This window comes from Candoia aspera, chromosome 1 (assembly GCF_035149785.1).
Source record: "Candoia aspera isolate rCanAsp1 chromosome 1, rCanAsp1.hap2, whole genome shotgun sequence".
Lineage (NCBI taxonomy): Eukaryota > Metazoa > Chordata > Lepidosauria > Squamata > Boidae > Candoia > Candoia aspera.
Window position 1 is genome coordinate 44,517,495 of NC_086153.1, and position 27,352 is coordinate 44,544,846.

At 37.9% G+C, this 27,352-nt stretch overlaps 1 protein-coding gene across 2 annotated transcripts in view; it reads right to left on the reverse strand.

Moving 5' to 3' along the window:
• Positions 1-27,352, reverse strand: part of EML4 (EMAP like 4) — a 173,250-nt gene that overhangs the window by 10,903 nt on the left and 134,995 nt on the right. For both annotated transcript variants that reach the window (XM_063302940.1, XM_063302946.1), the window contains 9 exons: positions 21,684-21,779; positions 18,801-18,935; positions 18,340-18,475; positions 15,222-15,373; positions 13,311-13,436; positions 13,075-13,206; positions 11,665-11,732; positions 5,927-6,015; positions 2,910-3,007 (listed from right to left, as the gene is read on the reverse strand). In XM_063302940.1, coding sequence (XP_063159010.1) covers positions 2,910-3,007; positions 5,927-6,015; positions 11,665-11,732; positions 13,075-13,206; positions 13,311-13,436; positions 15,222-15,373; positions 18,340-18,475; positions 18,801-18,935; positions 21,684-21,779 — 1,032 coding nt within the window. The remainder of the gene's footprint in view (positions 1-2,909; positions 3,008-5,926; positions 6,016-11,664; positions 11,733-13,074; positions 13,207-13,310; positions 13,437-15,221; positions 15,374-18,339; positions 18,476-18,800; positions 18,936-21,683; positions 21,780-27,352) is intronic.

Genomic DNA, 27,352 nt, shown 5'->3' on the forward strand with positions numbered 1-27,352 from the left:
AATTCTGATTGAAAAGTCGCAAGAGGTGACAAATAAGCCACACAAAAATTAGAAAAGTGTGCTGTGGCTTTACTTCAGCAGAGGGTGTGCAGATCAGATTTTTGTTCTTCCTCATACCACTGAAGAATGTATGAATTTTAGAAGGAAAGTTTACTGTACATTTGTTGATTTAGAGAAAGCATATGATAAAGTGAATTTTAGAACTATGGAATATTTTGTGTGAATAGGGTTATGAAAGTTGCTTGCTCCATGTGATCAAAGCAATATATGATTAAATGGAATGATGCATGAGAATAAATTGAATGCTTAGCTAATCATTCAACATTGTGCAGGGAGTAAGATGATAAAGATGTACAATTTCCTCTAGGTTATTTGATACATTAATGGATAAATGCATAAGGAATGCTTACGTGGAGCTAATGTGTATTGCTTGGGAATATGAACCTATGTGTATGTTCGTATACAGTTGATGCTATCTTGTTGGCTGAAAACCTGTATGATTTATAGTGAGTGCTAGACTGTGTAATACAATAAGGAATATGCAGCTGAAAATTAATGTATAAAATATCAAGGTACTTGGGTTTGATAGGGAAAATTGAATTAACAGTTATAAGTTATACAAAAATAGTATAAACTAAAGCAAGTAGATGAATCTGTGTACCCTGACAGAATATTTACTAAAGATGGTGGAAATGAGTTGACAAATTTTAAAATGAGCAAATATTGGTAGAAAGGTAATATGCGGTCTGTGACAAGGAATATATGTTTGTTGAAGTAAACAAAAAGGTTATGCGTATAAGAGTGTGCTTCTGCCCACTTTGTTATATGTCAGGAGAAACATGAAAGTAAGTTGAATGCAGTGGGAATGCAGCAGATACTTGTTCCTGTGGCAAAATGAGAAGAGATAGGATCAAGAATGAAAAGGTGATGAATATGATTAGAATACAAAAGTGAGTGACCAGTACATAAAAATTATCTTAAAGTGGTTTGATCATATACCTCAATGAATGAGGATCAAAATGCAAACTGAAGAAATCAGGTAGTCCTCGTTTAGCAACTGACTCGTTCAGCAACCACTCACAGTTACAACAGTGATGAAAAAGTAACTTTGCAACCAGTCTTTGTATTTATGACCTTTGCAGGTCTGTAAAGCAAAGCAGTGGGTTGATGGGGCTTCATCTTCCGGGAAACTGTCATCTTTAGTTCTGGATGGGGTGGCACTGCCCCAGACAGACTCAGTGCGTAATCTGGGGGTTCTCCTGGACTCACGACTCCTGCTCGAAGAGCAGGTGGCAGTTGTGGCCAGGAGGGCCTTTGCGCAACTTCGGGTTGTGCGCCAGTTAAGCCTGTTCCTGGATCGTGAAGCCCTCCAAACAGTCACTCATGCCCTGGTTATCTCCCATATAGACTACTGCAATGCGCTTTACGTAGGGCTACCCCTGAAGAGTATCCGGAAGCTTCAGCTGGTCCAAAATGCAGCCGCGCGGGCTATTTTTGGTGCACCTAGGTGGGCACATATAACACCGTTGCTGCGTGAGCTGCACTGGGTGCCAGTTTGCTTCCGGGTCCAATTCAAGGTGTTGGTTATTACCTTTAAAGTCCTACATGGCATGGGGCCAGGTTACCTGAGGGACCGTCTCATCCCCATTACATCGGCCAGCTCCACCCGATCATCCAGAGAGGGCACGTTACGGACCCCATCCATAATAGAATTTCATCTGGCAGGGTCCAGGAAGCGGGCCTTCTCTGCGGTGGCCCCCGCTCTCTGGAATATCTTGCCCCCGGAGGTGAGGCAGGCCCCTTCTCTCCTGACCTTCCGGAAGGCCCTGAAGACCAGGTTTTGCCATCTCGCCTGGGGTGGGAAAGGGAATAACCATTCTTGGGGATGGCTCGCACCCTAGAGTCCCTCCCACCAGCCTGGGTTTTACATTTCTCTTGGATTTTATTTATTTATTGGATTTTATTATAATTGTTTGATGTGATTTTAATGTTTATGTTTTATGGGGAATTTTATTGTAAACTGCCCAGAGTCCCTCTTCTGGGGGAGGTGGGCGGTGGCTAAATATGAGTAATAAATAAAATAAATAAAATAAATAAAGCAAAGCTGAAGTAAGATCATAAGCTCAGTCGCACTTTCACTTAGCAACTGCTTCACTTAATGACTGAGTTGCTGGTCCCAACTGTGGTAACTAAATGAGGACTAACTGTTGCGAAGGACAAGCGAATAGGTTAAGAGGAAGGGGAAGAAGAAGGTAGGTGAATGGAGTTGAAAAACACCTCAAAAAAAGAGGTGAGAAGTTTACAGAAAAAACAGCAGAACACGAAATAGTGTATGGATGTAACAGAATGAAGATAGTTTGCAGGATATAAAGATATGGAAAGATATAGCTAATGGTATTATTCTAACTTAGTTTTAGCTATGTTCCCTTTTATTTTTCTCATCTCATGCCTCTGATCTTTTGGTCTACTATTTCTTACTCATTTTTTTAGAGTTCTGTATAGAGTTGCTTGTCCTGAAAGAAAACAGAATGACAGATATACGTGTGTGTGTGCATTCGCGCATGTATTTTTAGATGTTAGCAGTTATAAGTTTTGCAAGCAATCATGTCAAACTAGACGTTCCCCACAAGAGGGCAATAGATAACTATATTCTTAAGGCAGCCTTAAGAAGTGGCATATGAAGATAACACTGTGGTTAAGTGATAAGATCGCAGTATCAATTGGGAATATTTTGAAAAGAAATGTGCTGTTCATTTCTTGTGCCATCAACCATCAGAAATTGAAGGCTCATCATGATATTACTTGTGAAATTAAGCAGTTCTGGATGGGAAAGCAGCTAAATCTATACACATTTTCCCTTTATTTACAAAATAAAAAATGAATACTATTTTACAATTTTTAAAACTTACAGTGCACTTTCCATATCTGCTGTACTTTCTTCCATTTTCTGTTACTATGTAGAGGTAAATGAAGTTGTCATGGGAACCCACTGCAAGAAAGGTACCATCTGTAATGCAAGTTAGATACAAATGATAATTGGACAGTGCAAAACTGACTAGCATACCATATCTGAAACATCTGAAGAAGATAACAAAATAAATAACATTCATGATCCAGAGCACATGCTATTTCTATTTTACCTATGGAAGAAAAGTGATAAGCATTCAGAATATTTTAACTTTCATATGAGAGTTCTGAAGTACTTGCATTGGCTCTTGATAGATTATGTACCATCAACTCAGTGTTGACTTTTAGTGACCACATAAATAGATTTTCTCCATGACAGTCTGTCCCAAACCTTCAGGTGTCCCAATGGTACACCCATCAATATTATAACTGAGTTAATCTGCCCTGCTGCTTATTGTCCTCTTCTTCTCTTTCCTTCCACCTTCCCCAGCATTATAGACTTCTTCAAAGAGCTGGATCTTTGCATAACGTATCCAAAGTATAATGATTTGAGCCCAGCCATTAGTGCCTTGAGTGAGATTTTTCAATGGTATTCTCAAGAGTCTTCTCCAACACCAAAGTTCAAAAGTGTCAATACTCTTTCTATCCCGCTTCTTCTAAGTCCACAATTGGCTCTAGAGAATGCCATATCAAAGGAAGTTCATAGAGATGAGCCCACTGTCTCTTCTCCAGTGAAGTTCTCTGCATTCCAAAAACCTGCTACTCAGGGTCAGAGAGAATTGCCAGGCATTATAAATGGAGTTCCACTTACAGAACTATTTCTGCCTGATTCTTCAGGATCTCTTCTCTCTGGCCAGATTCTTTTTGTGCCATGTCATTCAATTCTATACCAAACACAAAGTTGCTTCGGGAGGGAGCAATGGGGGTTCCACTGTGAAATCAATGGCTTTCTTCTAGTAGAGGTTCTCAGGATGCAATTGGCAAACCCAGCCATTGTAAATCAACAAAACCTTTCATGTCTTAGAACTACAACAAGAATTACCCCACAAATTAAGTTTACAATGAGCCAGAATTGTCTACAGAGCTACTGAATGGCTTTTAGGGGTAAATTAAGATTTGCTGCAGTTTAATTTGGGAGTTTGCCTTCCCCCACTCAGAGCTTTATTTCAGTTTGGTTTCCCTTCAACTAAGACTGTTCAGTCAATGAAAACTTCAACTCACAGTCATATATTATATGGGAGTGTGATATTTCAAGTATCATCTTTTCCTATATAAAACTACTTGTCCACTAAAATAATCCAGCAGAACTTATTCTGATTTCCTCTAAGACCAGGGAGGCAGGAAATACAGAATGGGCCATTTCTGTAGCTACACCATGTTTCTTGAAAAAACTTCCCTAGTTCCCATTTGACACACTTGGCCAGAAGCTTGACCAGAGCCTTCTGAAGTGCTTGCAAATGATAATTAGTTGAAAAACAACATAAGCTGATATAGTTTAATTAAAATAACTCTCAGAGAGAATCCTACTCAGACACTAAGACTGCATTTCCCCCTATACAAGCAGAACACCTCACAAAGCTCTAGTGTAACTGCCCCAGCAATGCTGCCTCCATGACATGACATAATTTCTATAAAAGGAAATAGTTGTGTTTAGGAGCAGACTTGCTGAAATCAAGAAAGCGAAGTTATTTATGACTGGAGGTGTACACAGAACATAAATGTGTTTTGTTTCGTGCATGGCTGGATTGATTCTGGATGGGTCACAGACTGGCCAAAATGAAATTGGGAATCTCTTGGCTGTTCCAGGTTTCAGCTGAGACAAATTCTGGATGGTCTTGTGGGGTGAGCAGAACAAAGGCTGGGTACATCTCCCCTTCTCCCCTGCACTAGTCACAATGCCTTTCTTTTCTTCTCCTTCACAGCCAATGTACTTGAATTCAAGCATGGCATAACACAATCAGCCCATCCTCAGTTGCCTTCTTCTTTCCTGCTGCCATCAGCTATTACCGTTTCCCTATTTTCTCCCACCCTGGAGCATGTGTGTTTCAAGTCCACACGTTAACCAAACATGTATGTTCTTGGTCTAGATGAATTGTGTGTGTGTTATGGTTTGGGCGCAGACTGCCTGAACTTGGTTGGTCCATGCTTGGAATGTTTTATGTATCTGTAAATATGACTATAGGTCTATCTATATGCATGACAAACCAGCTGAAGAACTTTGGTGCCTGCCTTGGAGTAGCAAAAGCTTCCTGTCCACCCCTTGCATAGGATACTTTCCTAGAGCTGCATAAAACTTGGAATGAAGCATTCCAAAACCAGGCATTAAAAGATCCTTGGCTGCAATGTCTCTCTGCATACTTAAGAAAACAAAGTTACACAAGGCCTGAAAAGCAGCATAGCAAAATTTTCCTCTGACAGCCTTCCCATCTCCACATAACTTCTTACATACTATAGTTCTCTAATAGTTTAGAACAAACGTGGAGCAGTAAAGATCAGGAACTGTGGCTGTGTTCTATTAAGACCATCAATTTATTACAATAGCAGCAGCAAACATATAACCTTCTTGTATTATTATATAATGGATCAGGGATATTAAAATATTAGGTGAATAAACAATCTGATGCATAGATTATTCAACTGCCAACTGCAGTTAAATGCCTACTTCAGTCAGAACAATGTCCAGTTTTTGTACTTTTACCACTGCCTATACCTGTCGAGATATTATTTTCCATGTGAATTTGCATCACTACATCCTTATTTAGCTACTATTCAGGAAGGTAAGCTGGCAAACAATACTGTTGTTTCAGGTGCAGTAAAACCAAAACCAAAACCAAACAAAAAAAGGATGTTCCATATTGCTTTATTTACTTTACTAAGTAATCTTTTTTAATCTTGGGGTATAACTTGACACAGGGGTTAACATTATTTTGTTCTTACTTAAAACACGGCTTTACGAAAAGTTAACAGATATGTATGAGGAAGTAAACAAATGGTTTAAATACATTACAATTCTGCATACCAACTGTGTAGCGCATCACAGAGAGCTGCTCATTGCCATCGGTATGGATTGAAACCAGATCTCTTGTTTCAGCATCCAAAACAAACCACCTGTGAAGAAGAAATAGAAATGTTCTTGCAAAGTTACTTTCAATTTTTTAAAATGACATAATTGGTTTGAGTACTGTTGCCCTAAAAATGTACTGATAAATGTATTTTTGCTCACAAACATTCCTAAGTCAGTATTTGTATCTCTAAATAGGGCATATAGTGTGTATCACTGTAATAATAAAGTGGGCTTGACAACCTGTTTTTGTGGCCTGGGTCATACTTTCTATTTAAATGTTTATTATTATTTCCCCCCCAAAGGCTGCAAAAGGTCTAACTGGCGATGTATGCAGATAAGACCAAACACATTAAGGAGCATGACAGGTCCATTAACCAGCTATTAAACAGCTACCCACTTCAATGACAATAGGTAGCTTTGCCCCTGAATTTCAGCGGCTGCACTGGCAATTGAAAAAATGGGTTGGGAACCTGGGGCCTGTGGATTGCCCATCCCTGGCATATACAGATCTGTGATTTTAAACACATGCCTATATATCTAATGTTTGTACATAGGCTTAAGTAACCTAATCAAATCAGGAGCTCTGATGCATATGCTGCCAACAGAGAGCACGATTGACCACACAAAACAACTGCTCAGGAAAATGCAGTATCTCTTAATTCCTGAGAAAGGAATTAAATGAGTAACTGAAGCACTCTTGGAGCAGGACATAATAATACCCACTAGAAATCTCTACAACACTCTAAACCTCCCCATTTAAAAAAAAAAAGGCAGGGGGGTGGTAATAAGATTTTATGCAGGACCTAAGAATGGTAAAGAGTTATAATTCTTCCTTTCTAGTGGTTCCAAACTCTAATACTATTCTGGCCAGCATCCCTCCATACATGCTTCTCATTTTTCAGTTGTTGATCCCTTCTTTTCTATGCCTGTTCATCCTGATAGTCAGCTTCTTTTTGCTTTTACCTATAGGGATCCCAGTATACATGGTGAAGATTACCACAGGGGTACACTAAATCTCCCTGTTTCTCTCAAAACTATACATGATGATCTCTTTCTGATTCTTGCCTTGGTATCATCTTAAAGTTGCCCTTGCCTACTCCTGTAGCAGAGGTACACACTTTCCTGGGAATAGGAAATTTCACAGAGTTAGCCAAACTCTTATATATTCTTCTGAAAACTTCTGTTGCTGCTTTTCATTGGTCTGAAGTTGCAAACTCCTCTTTTCTGGCCTTAAAATGTGTTCTTGTTCCTATCCATACGCTAGGAATTCCTAACTATTCTAAGCCTTTTATCTTCTGCCATGAAGTCCATGGCTTTGCTCAATCTGTCTTAACATAGAACTATGGGGAACAAAACAGGCCACTGGCTTACTACAGCAAAGCATTAGATTCTGTTGCTGCTGCTTTCCTCCCATGCTTGTGCAGAGTAGCGGCTGCTGCTTATTCTGGGGAAGTTTCAGCACCCCTTGTCTTGGGTCATTAGCTTTTTATTGCTGTACCACATGCTACTGCTTTTTTTGTTTTTTGCTTAAAAGCCAGTCTTAAATACTTTCTTCTTCAAAAGTTTCTTGCTGTCCTGGAGTCTCTTTTGTTGTTCTCCTTCTTTGGTATCCGTCCTGCAAATTCTAAATTAAGTGTCAACTCACAAATTACCAGAGACAGCCTCTATAAGTATTGTTAATTCTTAAAGCTAGCACTGTTCTTAATTGCATTAATAGCTCAACTTCTTGACTATTAAAGCTCATCAGGATGTTCTCTCTGCCACAGTTTCTATGATTTCTTCTCTGTTGTTTGCATTGTCTTATTGATTTGAAGGATTACCTATGTACCAGAAATGCATAAAAGCCTGTATCATAATGCTGAAAGGGGGGGAGGGTGTAAGAAGGTAAAGAGAGAGGTGCCTGCCTCTATGCTTCCCTCAATCCCAGAATTTAAAATAAAGTATCTTTGGCTTTCACCCTGACTGCAAGTGCTGCTAATTTCTTTAACACCAGTAAGGTCAAAAAGGGAGGAACAAAGCTAAGAGTATTCCACAACAGGTGTAAGGGCAAGTAGGACTCTGCAGGCATGAAGGAAGGCAAATTACCTGGAAGAAGGAATTCCAAAATCAAATCTGTATGGACAAAGCTGAAATATTTAGACAAATTTGGATGCTAGGTGATGAGAACTCCCAACAAACACAAATCCCTTTTCTAATTACTATGGAATAATGTTGAAGTTTCACTGGTAGATCTGGAGATGATGACATGGTAAAAACAGTAAGGAAGTATAGTCACTGATGGTGCCAGTACTGAAAAAGGAAATCTTCAGTTTAAAAGGACACATACATGAGAATATGGATTATGAGAAGTATGAAATAGGGGAAACTGTCGAAGGGAAAATGAAGTAAAATGGGTCAGTTTAAAGATTATTAAAAGATATATTATGCAATGCATGAGGTCATATGAAGGAATGGGGAGGCAAAGATTCCCAAAAAGGATGTTGCTAAATATATGCTTGACTATAATGTATATATACTGTATATATATAATGTTTATATAATGTATATAATAAGAAAATGTAGAAGTGAAATCAAATCAGCCAGGATGCTTCCAGGTACAAATTGTGAAACAGGCTATTAATTATTGGTGTCAAATATTTATTTCTTAGATTTTTATCCGGCCTTTTATTCAGAAATTCAAGGCAGCATATGTAGCTCTCTCTTGTTATTTTTTTCCCAACAATAAAAACCTTGTGAGTTAAGTTAGGCTGAGAAAGAATGAGTGGCCTAAAGTCATTCAGTGAGCTTCTCTAGTTAAGGGTAGACTAGAACCTGGATCTCCCCATTCCTAATCTAGCACTTTAACTGCTACACACTGAGTTAAATTTTGGTAATTAAAATATGCATGCCAGCAAGAACTGATCAAGAGGACATGCAGTCAGAATTTAAGACTGATATATGGAGTAGATTTGATATGTTTAACATATGTGGAATAAAACCTGAACTGCTATGGGAACAGATAAGAGCCAGTGTGAGAACCAAAATGAAAAAAATACTCCTGAAACTTCAAGAAGGACAAAACTGATGTAGCTTTTAGAACAAGTAAACATGACAGCTAGAGAAAGACAGAGGATGAAAGTCTTGAGCAACAAGATGGACTAAACACAGGCTTTCAACATCAAACAAGGAAGAACAAGAAAAAAATATCTCAATCAAGAATGTCCAAAAACAGAGACAAATGGCAAGAAAAGGGAGAGACGCTTTTAAGGTAAGAGAAATCATAAGACAATTTATGTTACAGTTGGAATACTCAAAAGTAATCAGAGATCTGATAGAGGAGCAGTGTCTGCAACAACCTACAATGCCAAAATCATGACAGTCATGCACAGATGCAGCAACTTATGTACTTGCCTAGGCATCAGGCATGCCAGCATTTGCATGTTACACATTCATTGTTTACCAGTCCCCCCATGAATGTCCATATGATAGAGGCAAATTAAGTTTTTTAAAAAGACTATATTGAAATCCTTTACAAAGGATTTCTCTGTTCGCAGAGAAATGAAAATGGAAGATAATTTTCCTTTCTTAGGACAATGGGCTGCAAGAGAGAGAGAGAGAGACTGAGATTGAGTGATTTTAATCCTAGGGAGGATGGCAATGATATACCTAGAAAACATCATGAAAGGTAAGGATATTTCTCTGACAACGAGTATCAGAATAGATGAAGTAATTCCCTCTTTTGGGGGAGATGGGCGGTGGCTAAATTTGATTAATAAATAAATAAATAGTCTTTTCAGTGGTAATATATGACTGTGAAAGGTGCACACTGAGAAAGAGAGAAAGGAAATAAGATAGACATCTTCATATTGCGGATCTGGAGATGGTTACTAAAATTACCATGGACTGCAAGAAGAACCAATCAATCAGTCTTGAATCAGATAAAAAGGAATTGTTCCACTGGAGGAATTATCAGCATGCAGAAACCTCTGGACAACTGATGGGAGTGGTTGATGGACTAGAAAAATGATTATATTTAGCAAGGTTGAGGAAAGCAGAAGAAAAAGGTGGTTGGATAAGTTCACTGGAATTTCCTTGGAAGAGCTACAGATTATTCTTGGGTCAGAGGGATATTTGACTATTTGTCTATGTAATCACCAGGGGCTGAGCTCAATTCAATGGCACCTAACTAGCACATTCAGGAGCAAGTGTATGTATAACGTATCAGCTTCCAAACAAACAGGGCTCTGTAGTGATCCAGGTTTGAAGGGCACGATGGGCATGGATGTACATGTAGTAGTACCTACTGGGAATATTTTAAAGCATTGTCCTAGATTCTAAGAGTTTTCAGAATATGCCAGATGGGCCGCCACAAACATTCCAAATAAAATGTTGCCCTTCAAGATGGATTACTACACAGGTCTAGTAACAAAAAGAGTTAGTCTACTACATTGTGAATATATGCTGGTACTTAAAAAAAGTGAAGAAAACACTTCATTTACATTCTTATGGATAAATTTCGTGTGTGTAGAAAATTACTGAATCTGTCACCCTAGCTCTGCAGGCTGCCCCAAAGAGGATAATTTTAAGTAACTATGATGGGGGTCACTACTTTCTGTACACTGGGAATTACAAAAGTACACCCAAATAACTCCAGACAGTGCAATTCCACTTTTCTTAGGTCTATGAGATTATCTGCCACTACTGTCAGACAGACAGCACTGCCTATAAATATCATGTATAATATCAAAAACACAGCAAAGCATTTTTTCTTGACAAGTTAAAAAAATCCAATTAAGGACAAGAATGGCCAGAGTTAAGCTCATCTTGTAGCAATCGCTTCTTATTATTTTTAAAAAAGAAAAAAACAAATCTACAGTCTTAAAAACCAGGTATCTGGAAAACGGCCTATTCAAATGGCTAAAAACCAATTTGTGGTTAAGGGACCACATGAAAGGCACAACACATGAAACAGCTCAACATACTACCACAACTAGTGGATATGCTGTGTGAAGATGGAAAGAAACAGTGGAAAAATGGCTGAAATGTTTTCATTAGAGAGCAATGAATATTATCAATTGAGGAGAGGAGAGGGGAATTCCACCTCTGGGCAATTCAGTACTGCAGCTGGAGAAATGATGCTTCAGTGTTAAATTACACTCAAATTATCTTCCTTCTGCTATTTTACAGTATTACCCAAATCACTAAAAATGTTTTCTTTGCTATCTGCATTAAATTCTGGGTAACTGCAAGTAGGTATGATGCTGCATCGTTTTTGGAGCATACAAATGCTCTTTAACAAACATGCAAACCAGGTCACACGTAACTGCCATTGATTTTGGATCTCCTGGTTCACTTGGAATAAAGTGACCCATACTAGGAATTGTGCTAATGAAAATAAAAGAGAATCAGAATAGTGTAGCCCTAAAATTCTGAAATATACCCCAAACATTATCAGTATACTACCCATACTTTCTTTATTGATGGAATGTGAGCAATAGTATTCTCTTGCAAGTTAGTCTCTAGCTTAGAGAGCCTAGCTTGCATAGAATAGCATTAGCATGTTTACAATAAAACTGAGCTCTGGTTGCACTTGTGGTATAGTGACCAAGGGTAAAATATGTACAACAACAGTAAATAACCATCAGACAGAGAACAATTTCCAGAGGAGGATTATCTTTGCTTTTGCCTGAAGAAAAGCATTACAACATTTTTACCTTCCTGAGTGTGTTCCTATTGCTACCACTGTACCACTTGGATGGAAGTCAGCACAATGTCCTGGTTCCTGAAAGACACATGTTGATCTTATGATGTAAGCTGAAATTTAATAATATTTACACAGGCAATTATTCACTGGGCTGCTTCACCTGGACTAAGAGAAGTAAATTGGAGTGAACCCCACAGTTCTAGCTTACAAAACCATATGCTTTACAATTACTTCACACATGTGGAGCACATGTGGCCCATTATCCTATACTGATTTTGACCTCATGCGTTTAAACTAAATCTGTAACTGTGCAATCTGAAGATCACATCAAAATTTACTAAAACTAATTTGGGGATTAATGCTAAGGCAACTATGAACCAGACCATTTTAATGTAATGGTTGCTACTTATTTAATAATTTAGCAAAACATTGCTATTCATCCCCAGTTTAAGTAACTGTAATTGACTACTCTAAGAGACAAAGTTTTGTACCACTGTAGAAACACTGTCAGCAACTTTTTCCATCTAGACCAGCATTATTTAACCCCTCTGTGGCTCTTCAGGCATAAATTGTGGTCATCCCTCACTGCTAAATGGGACGCGGTGGCGCTGCGGGTTAAACCGCTGAGCTGTCGATCGGAAGGTCGGCGGTTCGAAACCACGCGGCGGGGTGGGCTCCCATTGTTAATCCCAGCTCCTGCTCACCTAGCAGTTCGAAAACATGCAAATGTGAGTAGATCAATAGGTACCGCTTCAGCGGGAAGGTAACAACGCCGGCTCCAAGGCTTAGAAACAGAGATGAGCACCGCCCCCTAGAGTCGGATTCGACTGGACTTTACGTCAAGGGAAACCTTTACCTTTACCTCACTGTTAAATCTTTGTAACTTAAGATGCCAAAGAATGACCTTCCATGCAAAGCTTATACTTTACTACTGACTTATAGACCAGAGATGGGCAACCTTTTTCAGCCTGAGGCTGAATTTAATATATATATATAAATATATATATATATTTGCTTCCAAAAGCTGCAGCAACATGGTAATAATGATGTGATGTTATAGGAGGGACAGGACAGAGTTTTCAGCTCCCCACTTTCTGTGTAAAATAAGATGTATTAAATCAATCAGAGGCTTAAAAAAAAAACTGGAAATCATGCTGCTGTGAAAAAAAAAAGTGGTTGCTACTGAAGTTTGAAAAAAAAAGCTTGCGAGGTTTTAGGGGCTTTGAAAAGGCTTTTCACAGAGAGCCTTTCACAGCCCATGGACTGATTCCTGTTACAGACCCTCTCTGCAAAGGAAAGAATTTTCTTTGAATGTCATGACTGAAAAAACTACTGTTCAATTTTCTCTTAAGATGGAATCTCTACTTAAGAAACATCCCATAACTACGGCTAATTTCTTCACAGAGGATAGGGCACGTACATCTAGTAGCCTGGTCCATTCAAGAGTGTGGTCCACGGAGTTCCACATACAAACTTGACGATCTTGAGCACATGTTAAGAACAGATCTTTGAACGGATGTGTTCCCAGGCCCCAGAGTTCATCTGTGTGGCCCTAAAAAACATAAGTTTAATTAATGGACAGATATCCTTAGCTATCTAGCAAACAAAACAGATTAAATATCTATAACTGAATTCAAAGAGAAGAAAGGGATGCACCTGTACTTCCACTTGGAAACCATCATTAAACGTTCCACGCAAAATAAAATTCCTTGATGTCCCAAGAATAAATTGATCAGCTTTGCCTTCTGCCACAGCTCTGATTGTCCCATACTGATCAGGAACCTATGAAAATCACACTTCCTTGAAATCCACTTTGTAGATTACAAAGCATAATATATTAATATTCTAAAATATGAAGGTCACAATTATCTTTCTTGTATAAACAATTCTCAAGTACTTCCAATGACATTCAATGTTTCCTTTTTCACTTTGTTACTTTTCCTATTTTTATCTACCTCCTTCTCTCTACAAAGATCTGAATGGTGTATATGACATGATTTGAGTGATAAATATGCATTTAATTTTTTTTTTTGACGTTGTTGTTTCCCTGTTATAATCCCTGTTTCCTAATCCAGTCTTATTTAAGGAAAGACAAGGCAGCAAATGGGATTTCTCCATATAAATCTGTTTCTTTGGGCAACAAATGATATACATAGTTCATTTTTCCACCCATAGAAGATGGAACTTAGTTACAAGTTTCATTACTACAAGCATAAAATAATGCTCATCCATCACTGCAGCTAGTGAGAGCTACCTCACTAGCTGACCATATGTATCAGATTGGCATCTACTTGTTAATTTTATTGATTACCTTTTTAAAAGAATTGTTTTGAAATTATTTCCTCTATTAACAAACTGCAGTTAAACATTCCCAGAGGTATCAGTATAATAAAATAACTGCATTTTTGCAAAATTCGAAGTAAAATGTCTTTAATGTATCTGACAGTTGTCAATGTCAGATGAGGGGATTTTCAGAAATGGCACGCTGCACAATTGAAGTTTTCAAATGTGACTTTATTTTTCTTAACATGGCTACATCCTGTTTTACTGTTTGTAAAATATGTCATACCATGACCACACCAGTTTTATAGTTACTGGATTTTACTGTGCTTTTTTGCGTGCTGTCTCACAATTTGTTTCCTTTTTGTTTTTTGAGTTGGTCAATGACTGTGGCAAAGCACTACCACCAGAATTTTAAGTCAAGAGTGATGTACAAGTAGCTTCACTGACAATACTCCAAATACCAAAGGAAAAATAAATTTGGAAGATCTCTGCACGACATTAAATCCATCAGATAAAGTTTTGGTACAGTTCACTCCAGCAAACCTAATGCAAAAGAAGACAACTCTATTAGTTGTATTTTGTTGTCCGAGAGGTAAGAGAGTCCTGAAGGCTACAGATTTTCCCTATGCCAATGGGAAGGTGATTTATCCCAGAGTCCTCCCTAAGAAGGGAACAATAGTTTCTCACCTTCACCTATACAGAGAACAAAGCAGGCAATGCGGTTTTACTTGAGGTTTTGCAGTCTGTATGGAAAGGTCTATTGGCTGCATTCAGCTTATGGTCCGGAATTTTTTTATCACTGACCTAGCATTTTAGGTAGATTTTTGAGCATTTTTGTGTCATGGGGCTAAATAAGTTTGCTTGCATTTAAACTCCCCCCCCTTTATTCTTAATTTTGCTGTACCTGATTTTTTAAGTTTTTGAAATTTATTTTCAAGTCTTGGATTGTAAATTGACCTGGAATTCTTGTTGGCTGAAAGGTAGCTCAGAAATTCTTGTGCAAACAAACACTGTGTTAATTGTGTGAAGCAGGAGTTAGAAGGTAAAGGTACATGGACACAAAAGGAAAATAGCCACCATGATTCTTACTGTAACCTGAACTTTCAACTTAATATACTTAACAAAATCATTGTGAAATAAAATAGAAAGTAATCTTCTAAGGTTTTTTGAGCTTCTCTGAAGGACGCCAATCTTTAATCTTAATTCTTGCCTGCCCTTCAACTCCCCTCATCTCAGCTCAAAAGTACAGTCTCCCATTATTTGTTCATCAGCTATCTTTCTTACCTCTATTTCCCTTTCAGGATTCAAGTCATGATCCCACAAAATGATTTTTCTATCCTTCCCACCTCCAGTTAGCAGCATCCCATTCCTCATTTGACAGAGTGTGAACACACTGCCATCGTGAGCTTTGATCTGTTTGCTGATTTGATACACACCTGTAATCATGTAAGAGACAATACAATGCCAATACAAAGTGTTTGCCAACCAGCTTAGAAGATTATTTAGAGAAACAAGAAATAACTAGTGCTATACATATCAATAAGAAAAAGACGTTTTGAGGGAAGGGTAGAATCTTTTCTGTGTACATCAGCCTTCCTCAACTTTTTGATCCTGGAGGAACCCTTGAAATATTTTTCAGGCCTCAGAGAATCCCTGTATATTCAGGCTCAAATATAGCCCAGAAGTTACAAAATTATTATATTTGTTTCATGTGTAGGCCTGTATATAGGCATAACAGTGTTCTTAAACTAAAAAATAAAGAATAAAACTTACCTCTTTAATTTACCTACCTGAATTTGAAATAATTTTTAAATAAATCATGATCTCCCAGGGAACCCCTAGTGACATCTCGCAGAAACCTAGGGTTCCACAGAACCCTGGCTGAAAAACCCTGGTTGAAAAACCCTGGTCTACACAGTTGAATAAAGGGAGCATTTCTTAAGTCTGGCCAAAGTGCATCTGAATAGTTTTAACTGCTTCATGATAGTTCCCTGTTTGAACTTGATGGCTAACTTTTTAACAGGAGGAAGAAGAATCAGCTGGATTCATAGACAGATGTAAACAACTAAATTTTAAAAAACATGACAATTGAGCCTCTGATACCTACTTTTGTAGGGGCTGCGGTGGCTCAGTGGTTAAGACGCTGAGTCAGAGGACCATTAAGGTCGGCAGTTTGAAACCCGAGAGTGCAAGCCATGTGACAGAGTGAGCTCCCGTCAACTTGTCCCAGCTCCTGCTAACCTAGCAGTTCGAAAGCATGCAAATGCAAGTAGATGAATAGGTACCACTTTGGTGGGAAAATAACAGGGACATGAAAGGAGCCCCCTCAGGCGTCCCCTGGGCAACGGTGACATCACCGGCAAATCCTCTCAATACAGAAGCGCCTTGGTAGGTGCTTCTGTCACGGGGAAAAAAACCCCCTACTTTGTTACTAAGATGTCTAGAGAAAGTTAAAAAGTGTGAAACATTAATAGTCTTCTGGAGTGGGTAGCTATAATAAATTTTAATAATAATAATAATAATAATTTTCTGCAGACATGCTCAAGATTGAAAATTGAATTAAGAAAAATATATAAACCATAGTTGGACCTTTCTGGTTACTGAAAGATGGACCCAAGAGGAAAGGGGATTCACTTCACCTTTTTTAGGTAAAAGGCAGCCCTTGGCTGTGCCTATCAAAGAAACCCCACCCTTCAGTTACATGTGCTAATTAGTGAAGAGTGTAGGTCAACTTCTTCATTGTTAATTCAACAAAAATTTGCCAATGGCACAAACACAGAGAAGTGGAAGAACAATAAACTAAATCTTTATCAACCCTATGGTAAATTCAGCAAGACTCATCAGTCATAAAAAGACCAACTCAACAAAACCTGGATCTATTTAAATAATGAAAATAATAAATTTTACATTATAAAATATTTGCTATATATAGTGAAGTGTTATTTGCTTTACAGGTTATTATAATACTAAATGCACTATCCATGGTTTGTTTGTTTGTATATTCAATTTATATTGCCGCCCATCTCAAACTAGTGACTCTGGGTGGCTAACAACAATAAAACCAGTCATGATATAAAACAATAAGAACAATAGCAAAAATTAAAAATAAATATAAATACAGCTGAGCGATCTAAAAGCCATGGTGTTAACATAACTATAATTATGCTTTTACTTCATTATTTTCTTTAGAAACAAAGTTCACTGAAAATATATTTTTTCAGTTAAAATGTCTTGTACTGACACTTCCTTTTTTCTTTTTGGCGTGCCTACTTATGCCCCAGCATTTTAATTAGCTGCCAAAGAAAATAATTATCCTTGGATTTAAGAACTTTCTTAGGGCTCAGCATTGCCAGGCATGCATATTTCTGGTTGCTAATAATAATTCTTTTTTTAAAAAAAATAAATTGAAATGAAATGTAGCCTCTAAAGCATATTTAACTTAAAAGCCAGAACGTTAAAATTAAAACAAGGTCTAGTGCCAGTATTTGATGCTTGGCCAGATTAAGAACTGTTAAAAAATTTATATTACGTTTTTCTGTTTCTTTCATGTTTCTATTCATATGAAAATTAATATTGTATTAAACAGCATTCTATAAAAACATTTTATCCAATGTTACAACTCATATGTTAAGTTAGAAACTCTGCACTGCTCATGTACATTTCTTATTCTAATCCCTGATCAGCTGTAGAGGCAAGTTATACAATCTGTTCATATATATTTTTCATCAGTTGATAATTATGAATAGCCATATTGGAAAAGACTAATGATACAACTAGTCAAGTATCCTGCCTCTCAAAGCAGTCAAAATAGGATACTGCCAGGAAGTCCACAAGAAGGATAAGAAGGCAACTATGTGCTGCTGTATTACTTCCCAGCAACAGGTATTCAGTGGCAAAGCAAGCTTCAGAACTTCTGAATTTGAAAGCAGCACATAAACACCACTAGAAATCGTTAGACAGACCTGAGCCATAGTTCGTGGCAACAAGTTTCATAAACTAATTATAGAGCATCCTTCCTTTTATCTATCCTGATTCTGAAATACTCCTCAATTATACTTCAGTTTGTTTTAAATATTTTGCTTAAAACGTGAACAGAACATAAAAGCTTGCTGAGAAGTTTATAACCTGAAAGAAAATTAAAATGTTCAGGAGAGTTTTAAAATCCTTTTTAGATTACTTTTCAAGTATGTTTGACTGATGTATTGCCAGCCATGAGAAACTAAAGACTGATAGTATAGTATTATATGTATTAGTATAGTTTTGTTGATTATATTTATCAGTATAGTTTTGCCATCTGCATTCTCAGGAACCTACAGAGGTAATTTGATTTCCAGTGTTTCTTGCATTTTTATTAAATTTTAAGTATATTTTCATGACATAGATCATTAAATAAGTATGATACCTTTTGATCCTTTTCCTGATGTGCCTTCTACAGTAGTTTTGCTCCATATAAGCAATATCCCACCTGAATCACCAGTGAGAACTTCTCCATTGCCTAAAAATGCTAAGCACTGAACAAATTTGGGTTTGTCATATTTCTGAAAAAGAACAAAATGCATTTAAGGCTTCTTTGTGAACAGCTTATATATGCAAACACAGGCAAGTAAGCTCAATTCAGACCATTTTACTGGGGTTGGGGTTTGGAATATTGCCTTATTAGAACATGTTAACTTACATACATATATATATATATATATATATTTGTCTATAATGTGTGATTAGCTCTCTTATATTCTGAGTAAGAATTATTATGGAAAAGAGTCCCTAAGCCTTTGTTGAAAAGAACATAATCTAATCAATATAATACTTTCAAACATTCTAATTTACAACTTCAGGAAATTTACCTAACACAAAGATTCTTACCCCAAATATTCCTTGTTTCCTTGTTAATGAATTTGTACTCCAAGTCCAGAAAAAGATATGAGATTTGCCCGATGTTATTATTGTATCTTTATCAGTTGGATGGAATGCTACTGCCAGGACAACTTCATTTGTAGTCTTTTAAAACAAAAAGGGAGTTGTCATTACTAAAGTTTTTGTTCTTATAAGTAATTGGAGAGCTTCTTATTATGCATACAGAAACATAAAGCACAATACTGAAGCAGACTGGCTTATTTCTTATTCATGATTCATTATAAGCACTCTCTGTCAAGCAATTTTATTTCAAGGTATGCCTCCCATTATTCTACACAGAAAGCAACATGTGATCTGGTGGCAGATGGGTTTATTTTTCAAATACTTCCAAGGTCTCTCAGCCTTTTGGCTAAGTGTGTGATACTTCCAGAGCTGTTGCAATAATGGGAAGTGCTGTGCACATCCAGCTATGTATAAGAATGTTGCAGTTTACTTTAGTTGCTTTCCATACAAAGGAATATGAAGATTCTGGCTCAGAGACACCATTTCTCTGGGTATTTTACTAAAGCACTAGAGATCGTCAGAATCAGATATTTAGAATGTAATAGTGATAAAATTGGAGAAAGGAGAAGAGGAAAGATTTACCTTGGAAGTGTAGTTTACCTATATTATTTATATCTACTATAAGAGTCCCTTTACACTTATATTTTCCTTCTATTTCTCTCTTTAACTTCACTATCTGTCTCAACTTGAGAAGTTTTGCTGTAGGATATAGGCAGTCTCCTTGACATAACTAGGGGGAGCTTCTTATTCAGTTATAACTCAGCACTTTTTTTTAAAAGTACTTTTTCTACATACTGTCCAAATTCCCAAATAACATTTCACTTAAGCATATAAATTAGGCTAGTTCTTTGAATAAAGCAACATCTTTTTCATTTATCCCAATGTCATTCATAAAGGGTTAATAAATATTTTATCAAACATTAAGTACTATACTGTATACTCTGTTGAAAATGCAGTAATCATAAGAACAATTCAAGAAACAACCCCAAGGATGTTGGGGTTCATGTATGCATATTAAGGCTTTTCACAATTTGAAAAAAGAGCTTTGGATCTTGCATGAGTGTGGTATCTCCCTGCTTCTGTGTGGGGCTGAAAGAAGAGACTGCTACCAGTTTATCACTGCCAACCAGTCCAGAGATTCCTTAGGTGGAAGATACAAATTAAGATGCTTTCCAACCACTCCCCTTTGATTATTTTGGGAGAGGAGTCTGGAAATTAGGCTGTGAGATCTGTGGATAACATCACAGGAAAACTTTTCCTGTTGTCCCCTGGAAATCTGTAGAGACACTGGCTGCTAGATTGTTATGGTCTATTCCAGACTGAACACCTTTCCTAAATTCATCACTGAAATAGGCTACTGCTGAACAGTCCCCAACAAAAAACTGCAGACTACATGAAATCAGATCATAAATATTTACTCTGGTGGGACTGCACTTCTTCCAAAAGTCTTGGACTCTTGCTTCCTGCTGTAGCATAATGTGGAAACCATGGCCAAGGGAGTCTTTGCCCAGGTCCAGCTGGCAAACCAGTTAAGACTCTACATTAGCAAGAATGTCCTGGTTACAGTAACTCACAACCTGATCACTTCCTGGTTACACTACTGTACAACACTTTTTATGCGGCTGTCTTTAGAAATGATCTGGAAGCTGTAGCTGGTACAAAATTCTGCAGCAAGATTGTGATGGGGCAACCCCATCACTGTAAAATGGCATTAATTTTGAAGTCACTGCACTGGTTATCAATAGGCTTCTGGGCCCAATTCAAAATGCTAGTTATCACATTTAAATTCCTTCATAATGCAGCATCAGGTTATATCAGACAAACACCTCAACAAAACAACCTGGCTATCTAATGTGGACATTTAGAGAAGGCATGTTTAGGATCCCACCCTCCTCTTGAGGAACATGGGGTGTGGAAAAGATAACAAGCCTTCTAAGTGGCAGCCTCCATTCTATGGAAGACCTTATCCTCAGAAGTTCAGGTAGCTTCAAACCTCTTGCTTTCTGGAAGCAAGTTAAATCAATACTATTTCAACCCCTAGTTCTGTTTGGGTGGCCATCACAGGTAGACTACTATTGTTGATTCATGGGCTGGAATTGTTGTCTGCCAACCAGGGTGCATATAGATTGGGGCAGCCTATAAACACTGTTAATACAGCATACATGTATCAGATCCATCCTTAACTTTACAGTAAATACAGTGATTATATACAATAAATACAGCGTTGACTGTAATGTAAATATCCTGGCATTGGTAAGCTAACCAAAAGTTGAATACATCTCATTGCTTTGATTCATGAATAGAAGTCAGTTTGTATTTTTTCATTTCATTTCCTTATAATATCCAGCCTTCTCTCACAAACGCTTTTTCCTGTTAACTTAGAAAACACTTCATGCATCTGATGAAATGAATTTTTTTCCCAAGAATGCTTATGCTATTATAAATATGTAGGTCATTGGGTAGTATCCAACAGATGTCTGCCTATGCTGATGGAAAGCTATTTGATCCAGCTGACACTTTGGTTAGTGAATGGAGATATGCTGTAAGTCAGGTTATTGTATCATTGGAGTGACACCACCTGGATGGTATCCTTTCTTGCTTTGGCCACAACACCGACCCATACATTCCCCTCTGAAAAATTGGTGACATTATTAAGAGGGAGAAACATTAAGTTATTCACATAGTAACTATTTGTTTTGAACGTTTTCAAGTTTCCAGTAAGATGGTACAAAACAGATTTATGTTCTTATGCACTGATTCAACATAAGTTTTGTGACTTTAGTAATACAACTAAGTATTACTTGGGTCAAAATGAAATCTACTATTTACCTTTATCTCTGCTACTTTTGATTTCTTCTGCCAGTCCCAAACAGTCAGCATGTGTTCATTCGAATCATCAATCACACACAAATGTGTACCCGAATCCTTGCAAAAAAGATTTAAAAATAAAGTTCATGTCATCATGTTATGTAACTATAGGAAGCAAGATTGAACATGCTTTCACTCAAGTTCCCCAAACATTTCCTCTTGTCTGTAGGAATGTTACGGTGCAATAGTTTTCAGATTTTGTTTAAACGTAAGGGTAATTTACACGAGCCAGATTAGATCATTGTTCCTTATCACACCAGCCTAATTTAATGTGACTTGAGTGTGGAAGGGAAGTATTTATGTGTGACATTCTTCAGAGTCAGCTTTATTTTAAAATTGGGCTCTTACCTAAAAGTGAATGTTGTTGCAGCTGTTGTTTGAGTTACAGATCCTTGGAATACCACTGTTGTCAATATAGGTAAAATAACAAAGTAATGCTTCAGGCATATGCACATACCTAAACCAAGCAGCTCTGTATTAAGACTGGGTGCTATATAGTCTTTAATATGAATTACTACTTATAGGTTTCAGAGTCTCATACCAGTAATTTCAGGCAAATTACTGGTATGAGAAAATGGCATTTATATTTTTCGGTTCTAGTTTACGTATTTTCTGTGCAAAGTGCGTGAAGATGTATCAAAAAGAATTGTTCCATCAGGGGTTAAACCAAACTTTCCCTGCTAGGCTATGATTTATGAAATTCTTCAACGAGAAGTAGAAATAATATGACACAAGAAAAGTTTTTTTTACCGCAACCTCATAAATTAAGTCCCCTCTGCTCTTTATAAAATTTAGTTGATGATTTACATTTGAAATACAAAGTTAACAGTTGAATGGAATAAAGAAATAGAGAGTCCTAAGAAGCATTAAAGTGACTTGGGTAATTGAGGCAGCCTACACATTAAGTGATAAATAAATAATAAATAAATGATACAGCATCAGTATCAAAAACTTCCCTAGATCTTAGCTTACATCCTATTCAATAAAATATAATTTTGGAATTATTAGCAATGTAGATTAGGAAAGGATGATTATAATAAGATATGAAATGAAATGCTGCTATAGAACTGTATAACTATTATGCCCTGTATGATTTTTCTCCTTTATTTGAATTGTTTATTTTTCTTTCTGTTTGGTAGTCAACTAATAAAAGTAAAAACAAACAAAGAAACAAACAAAAACCTCCCTTTCACTTCCTTCCTGGGTAGATGGGAAAATGCATTTGTGGCAATAAATTCCAGCACAACATTTGAAAAATATGTAATAGAAAACCACCAATTAAATGCTCTTTTTCACTTAATCACTTTTCTCTTTTCCTATAATAAGACAACTTATGATATTAGATAAAGGGAGTAAGAAAGACAGAATTAGTACTGCAAACTAAATTAAGTGACTTTTTTAATGAACTAATGCTCAACTTTTAAACACTATGATGATGGGTGGCATATTATTAATAGAAGAGAGGAAAAATTAAGCTTTGAGCATATGATATAGGGTGACAAAAATTGCCATAACATATGAGAAAATTCAGCTCAAATGCCTGCCTTCTGATTGTCTTTATTGCCCTTGACGGCACATTTTTTCTACCCAGGCTTTGAATAAACAACATGTCTCATAGTTAGAAACCTTGGAAATGTCTTGTTACACCCTCAAAACATTATTTTGCAAGGCTTCATACACTTACTAAAAAGCAGACAAATAAATACATATTTTTTGTTTCTGCTTCTCCTTAGAGAATACTGCCCAGAGTCCCTCTGGTGGGAGGAGATGGGTGGTGACAAATTTGATAAATAAATAAATAAATACTGTCCACTGCAGGAAATTCCTGAGGCCCAGTTGTAAGAACTACATGTGACACTCCATTGAAATGGCACTACAATAAACCAAAATAATTGCTTGTGGCAGATAAATCAAGATAAATTTCAGAAAATTATATGTAATTCTTGTTGTTTATTCGTTTAGTCGCTTCCGACTCTTCGTGACTTCATGGACCAGCCCACGCCAGAGCTTCCTGTCGGTCGTCAACACCCCCAGCTCCCCCAGGGACGGGTCCGTCACCTCTAGAATATCATCCATCCATCTTGCCCTTGGTCGGCCCCTCTTCCTTTTGCCTTCCACTCTCCCTACCATCAGCATCTTCTCCAGGGTGTCCTGTCTTCTCATTATGTGGCCAAAGTATTTCAGTTTTGCCTTTAATATCATTCCCTCAAGTGAGCAGTCTGGCTTGATTTCCTGGAGGATGGACTGGTTGGATCTTCTTGCAGTCCAAGGCACTCTCAGAATTTTCCTCCAACACCACAGTTCAAAAGCATCAATCTTCCTTCGCTCAGCCTTCCTTATGGTCCAGCTCTCGCAGCCATATGTTACTACAGGGAACACCATTGCTTTAACTATGCGGGCCTTTGTTGTCAGTGTGATGTCTCTGCTCTTAACTATTTTATCGAGATTTGTCATTGCTCTTCTTCCAAGGATTAAGCGTCTTCTGATTTCCTGACTGCAGTCAGCATCTGCAGTAATCTTTGCACCTAGGAATACAAAGTCTTTCACTGCTTCTACATTTTCTCCCTCTATTTGCCAGTTATCAATCAAGCTGGTTGCCATAATCTTGGTTTTTTTGAGGTTTAGCTGCAAACCAGCTTTTGCACTTTCTTCTTTCACCTTCATCATAAGGCTCCTCAGTTCCTCTTCACTTTCAGCCATCAAGGTGGTATCATCTGCATATCTGAGATTGTTAATGTTTCTTCCAGAGATTTTAACTCCAGCCTTGGATTCCTCAAGGCCAGCTTGTCGCATGATGTGTTCTGCATACAAGTTGAATAGGTAGGGTGAGAGTATACAGCCCTGCCATACTCCTTTCCCAATCTTAAACCAGTCTGTTGTTCCGTGGTCTGTTCTTACTGTTGCTACTTGGTCATTATACAGATTCTTCAGGAGGCATACAAGATGACTTGGTATCCCCATACCACTAAGAACTTGCCACAATTTGTTATGGTCCACACAGTCAAAGGCTTTAGAATAGTCAATAAAACAGAAATAGATGTTTTTCTGAAACTCCCTGGCTTTTTCCATTATCCAGCGGATATTGGCAATTTGGTCTCTAGTTCCTCTGCCTTTTCTAAACCCAGCTTGTACATCTGGCAATTCTCGCTCCATGAACTGCTGAAGTCTACCTTGCAGGATCTTGAGCATTACCTTACTGGCATGTGAAATGAGTGCCACTGTTCGATAGTTTGAACATTCTTTAGTGTTTCCCTTTTTTGGTATGGGGATATAAGTTGATTTTTTCCAGTCTGATGGCCATTCTTGTGTTTTCCAAATTTGCTGGCATATAGCATGCATTACCTTGACAGCATCATCTTGTAAGATTTTGAACAGTTCAGCTGGGATGCCATCGTCTCCTGTTGCCTTGTTATTAGCAATGCTTCTTAAGGCCCACTCAACCTCACTCTTCAGGATGTCTGGCTCTAGCTCACCGACCACACCGTCAAAGCTATCCCCGATATTGTTATCCTTCCTATACAGGTCTTCCGTATATTCTTGCCACCTTTTCTTGATCTCTTCTTCTTCTGTTAGGTCCTTGCCATCTTTGTTTTTGATCATACCCATTTTTGCCTGGAATTTACCTCCAATGTTTCTAATTTTCTGGAAGAGGTCTCTTGTCCTTCCTATTCTATTGTCTTCTTCCACTTCCGCGCATTGCTTGTTTAAAAATAATTCCTTATCTCTTCTGGCTAACCTCTGGAATTTTGCATTTAATTGGGCATATCTCCCCCTATCACTGTTGCCTTTTGCTTTCCTTCTTTCTTGGGCTACTTCTAGTGTCTCAGCAGACAGCCATTTTGCCTTCTTGGTTTTCTCTTTCTTTGGGATGTATTTTGTTGCCGCCTCCTGAACAATGCTGCCAACTTCTGTCCAGAGTTCTTCCGGGACCCTATCTACTAAGTCCAGTCCCTTAAATCTATTCTTCACCTCCACTGCATATTCCTTAGGAATATTAGTGAGCTCATATCTAGCTGATCTGTGGGTCTTCCCTAATCTCTTTAGTCTGATCCTAAATTGTGCAAGAAGAAGTTCGTGATCTGAACTACAGTAAGCTCCAGGCCTTGTTTTTACCGACTGTACAGATGTCCGCCACCTTTGGCTGCAAAGGATGTAATCAATCTGATTTCGGTGTTGTCCATCTGGTGAAGTCCATGTATAAAGCCGTCTCTTAGGTTGTTGGAAGAGAGTGTTTGTTATGCAGAGTGAGTTGTCTTGGCAAAATTCTATCAGCCTGTGTCCTGCTTCGTTTTGTTCTCCCAGGCCATACTTACCTGTAATTCGAGGTGTCATTTGACTGCCCACCTTAGCATTCCAGTCTCCTGTGATGAAAATAACATCTCTTTTAGGCGTGTTGTCCAGTAGGTGCTGCAGATCCTCATAGAACTGCTCTACTTCAGCTTCTTCAGCATTTGTGGTTGGGGCGTATATTTGGATCACTGTGATGTTAGATGGCTTGCCCTGAATTCGAATTGAGATCATTCTGTCGTTTTTTGGGTTGTATCCAAGCACTGCTTTAGCCACTTTACTATTAATTATGAAGGCTACTCCATTTCTTCTGTGGTCCTCTTGTCCGCAGTAGTAGATCTGGTGGTCATTTGATGTGAAGTGGCCCATTCCAGTCCATTTCAGTTCACTGATGCCCAGAATGTCTATCTTTAATCTTGACATCTCACCAATAACCACATCCAATTTGCCCTGGCTCATAGATCTTACATTCCAGGTTCCGATGGTGTGTTGATCCTTAGAACATCGGATTCGCCATTCACCACCAGCACCGTCGGCCACTAGCCGTCCTTCCGGCTTTGAGCTAGCTGCGTCATCACGTCTGGGGCTAGTTGAGCTCATCCTCTGTTCCTCCCCAGTAGCATTTTGACCATCTTCCGACCTGGGGGTCTCATCTTCCGATGGTATACCGACATATCTCTGGTTGTACTGATCCATTTAGTTTTCACGGCAAGAATACTGAGGTGGGTTGCCATTACCTTCCCCAGGGATCGCATTTAGTCTGACCTCTCTGTCATGACCTTCCCGTCTTGGGTGGCCCTTCACGGTTTAGCTCATGGCATCATTGAGGTGCTCAAGCTCCAGCACCACGACAAGGTAACGATCCTTTGCTGAAGATATGTAATTCTAATTGTATGTAATTCTAATTAATGACAAATTCTTCTACTACCAATGATTTATTACAACAATTTTTTATACTGCAAGCGCTACTATACTGCTTAAGTAAAAAGACTAGAAGGATGCTATTTCAAGAAACAGGAAGGGCTAGCTATTTCTGTTAAAGGGCAGAAGTGTGAAACAAGGTTGTTATTTCCCTCTCTGTGCCAATATTTGAAATCACCTTCAGAATGAAAATTAAACTTTTGTATCAGGGCTTGCTAAGATTTCTTGAATACCCTTATAAGAAAGCAAGCTTTCAACTGATGTAAAATAAATATATTTTATTAAGCTATATTTCCAGGTATTACTTTCAGTTAATACTCCCATCTCTGCAAAGCAGTAAACAATAATCTATTCTCTAGAGAGAGGTAACCTATGGCATTCCAGAAATTGCTGGATTTCAACTCTTTATCATTTCTGATCAT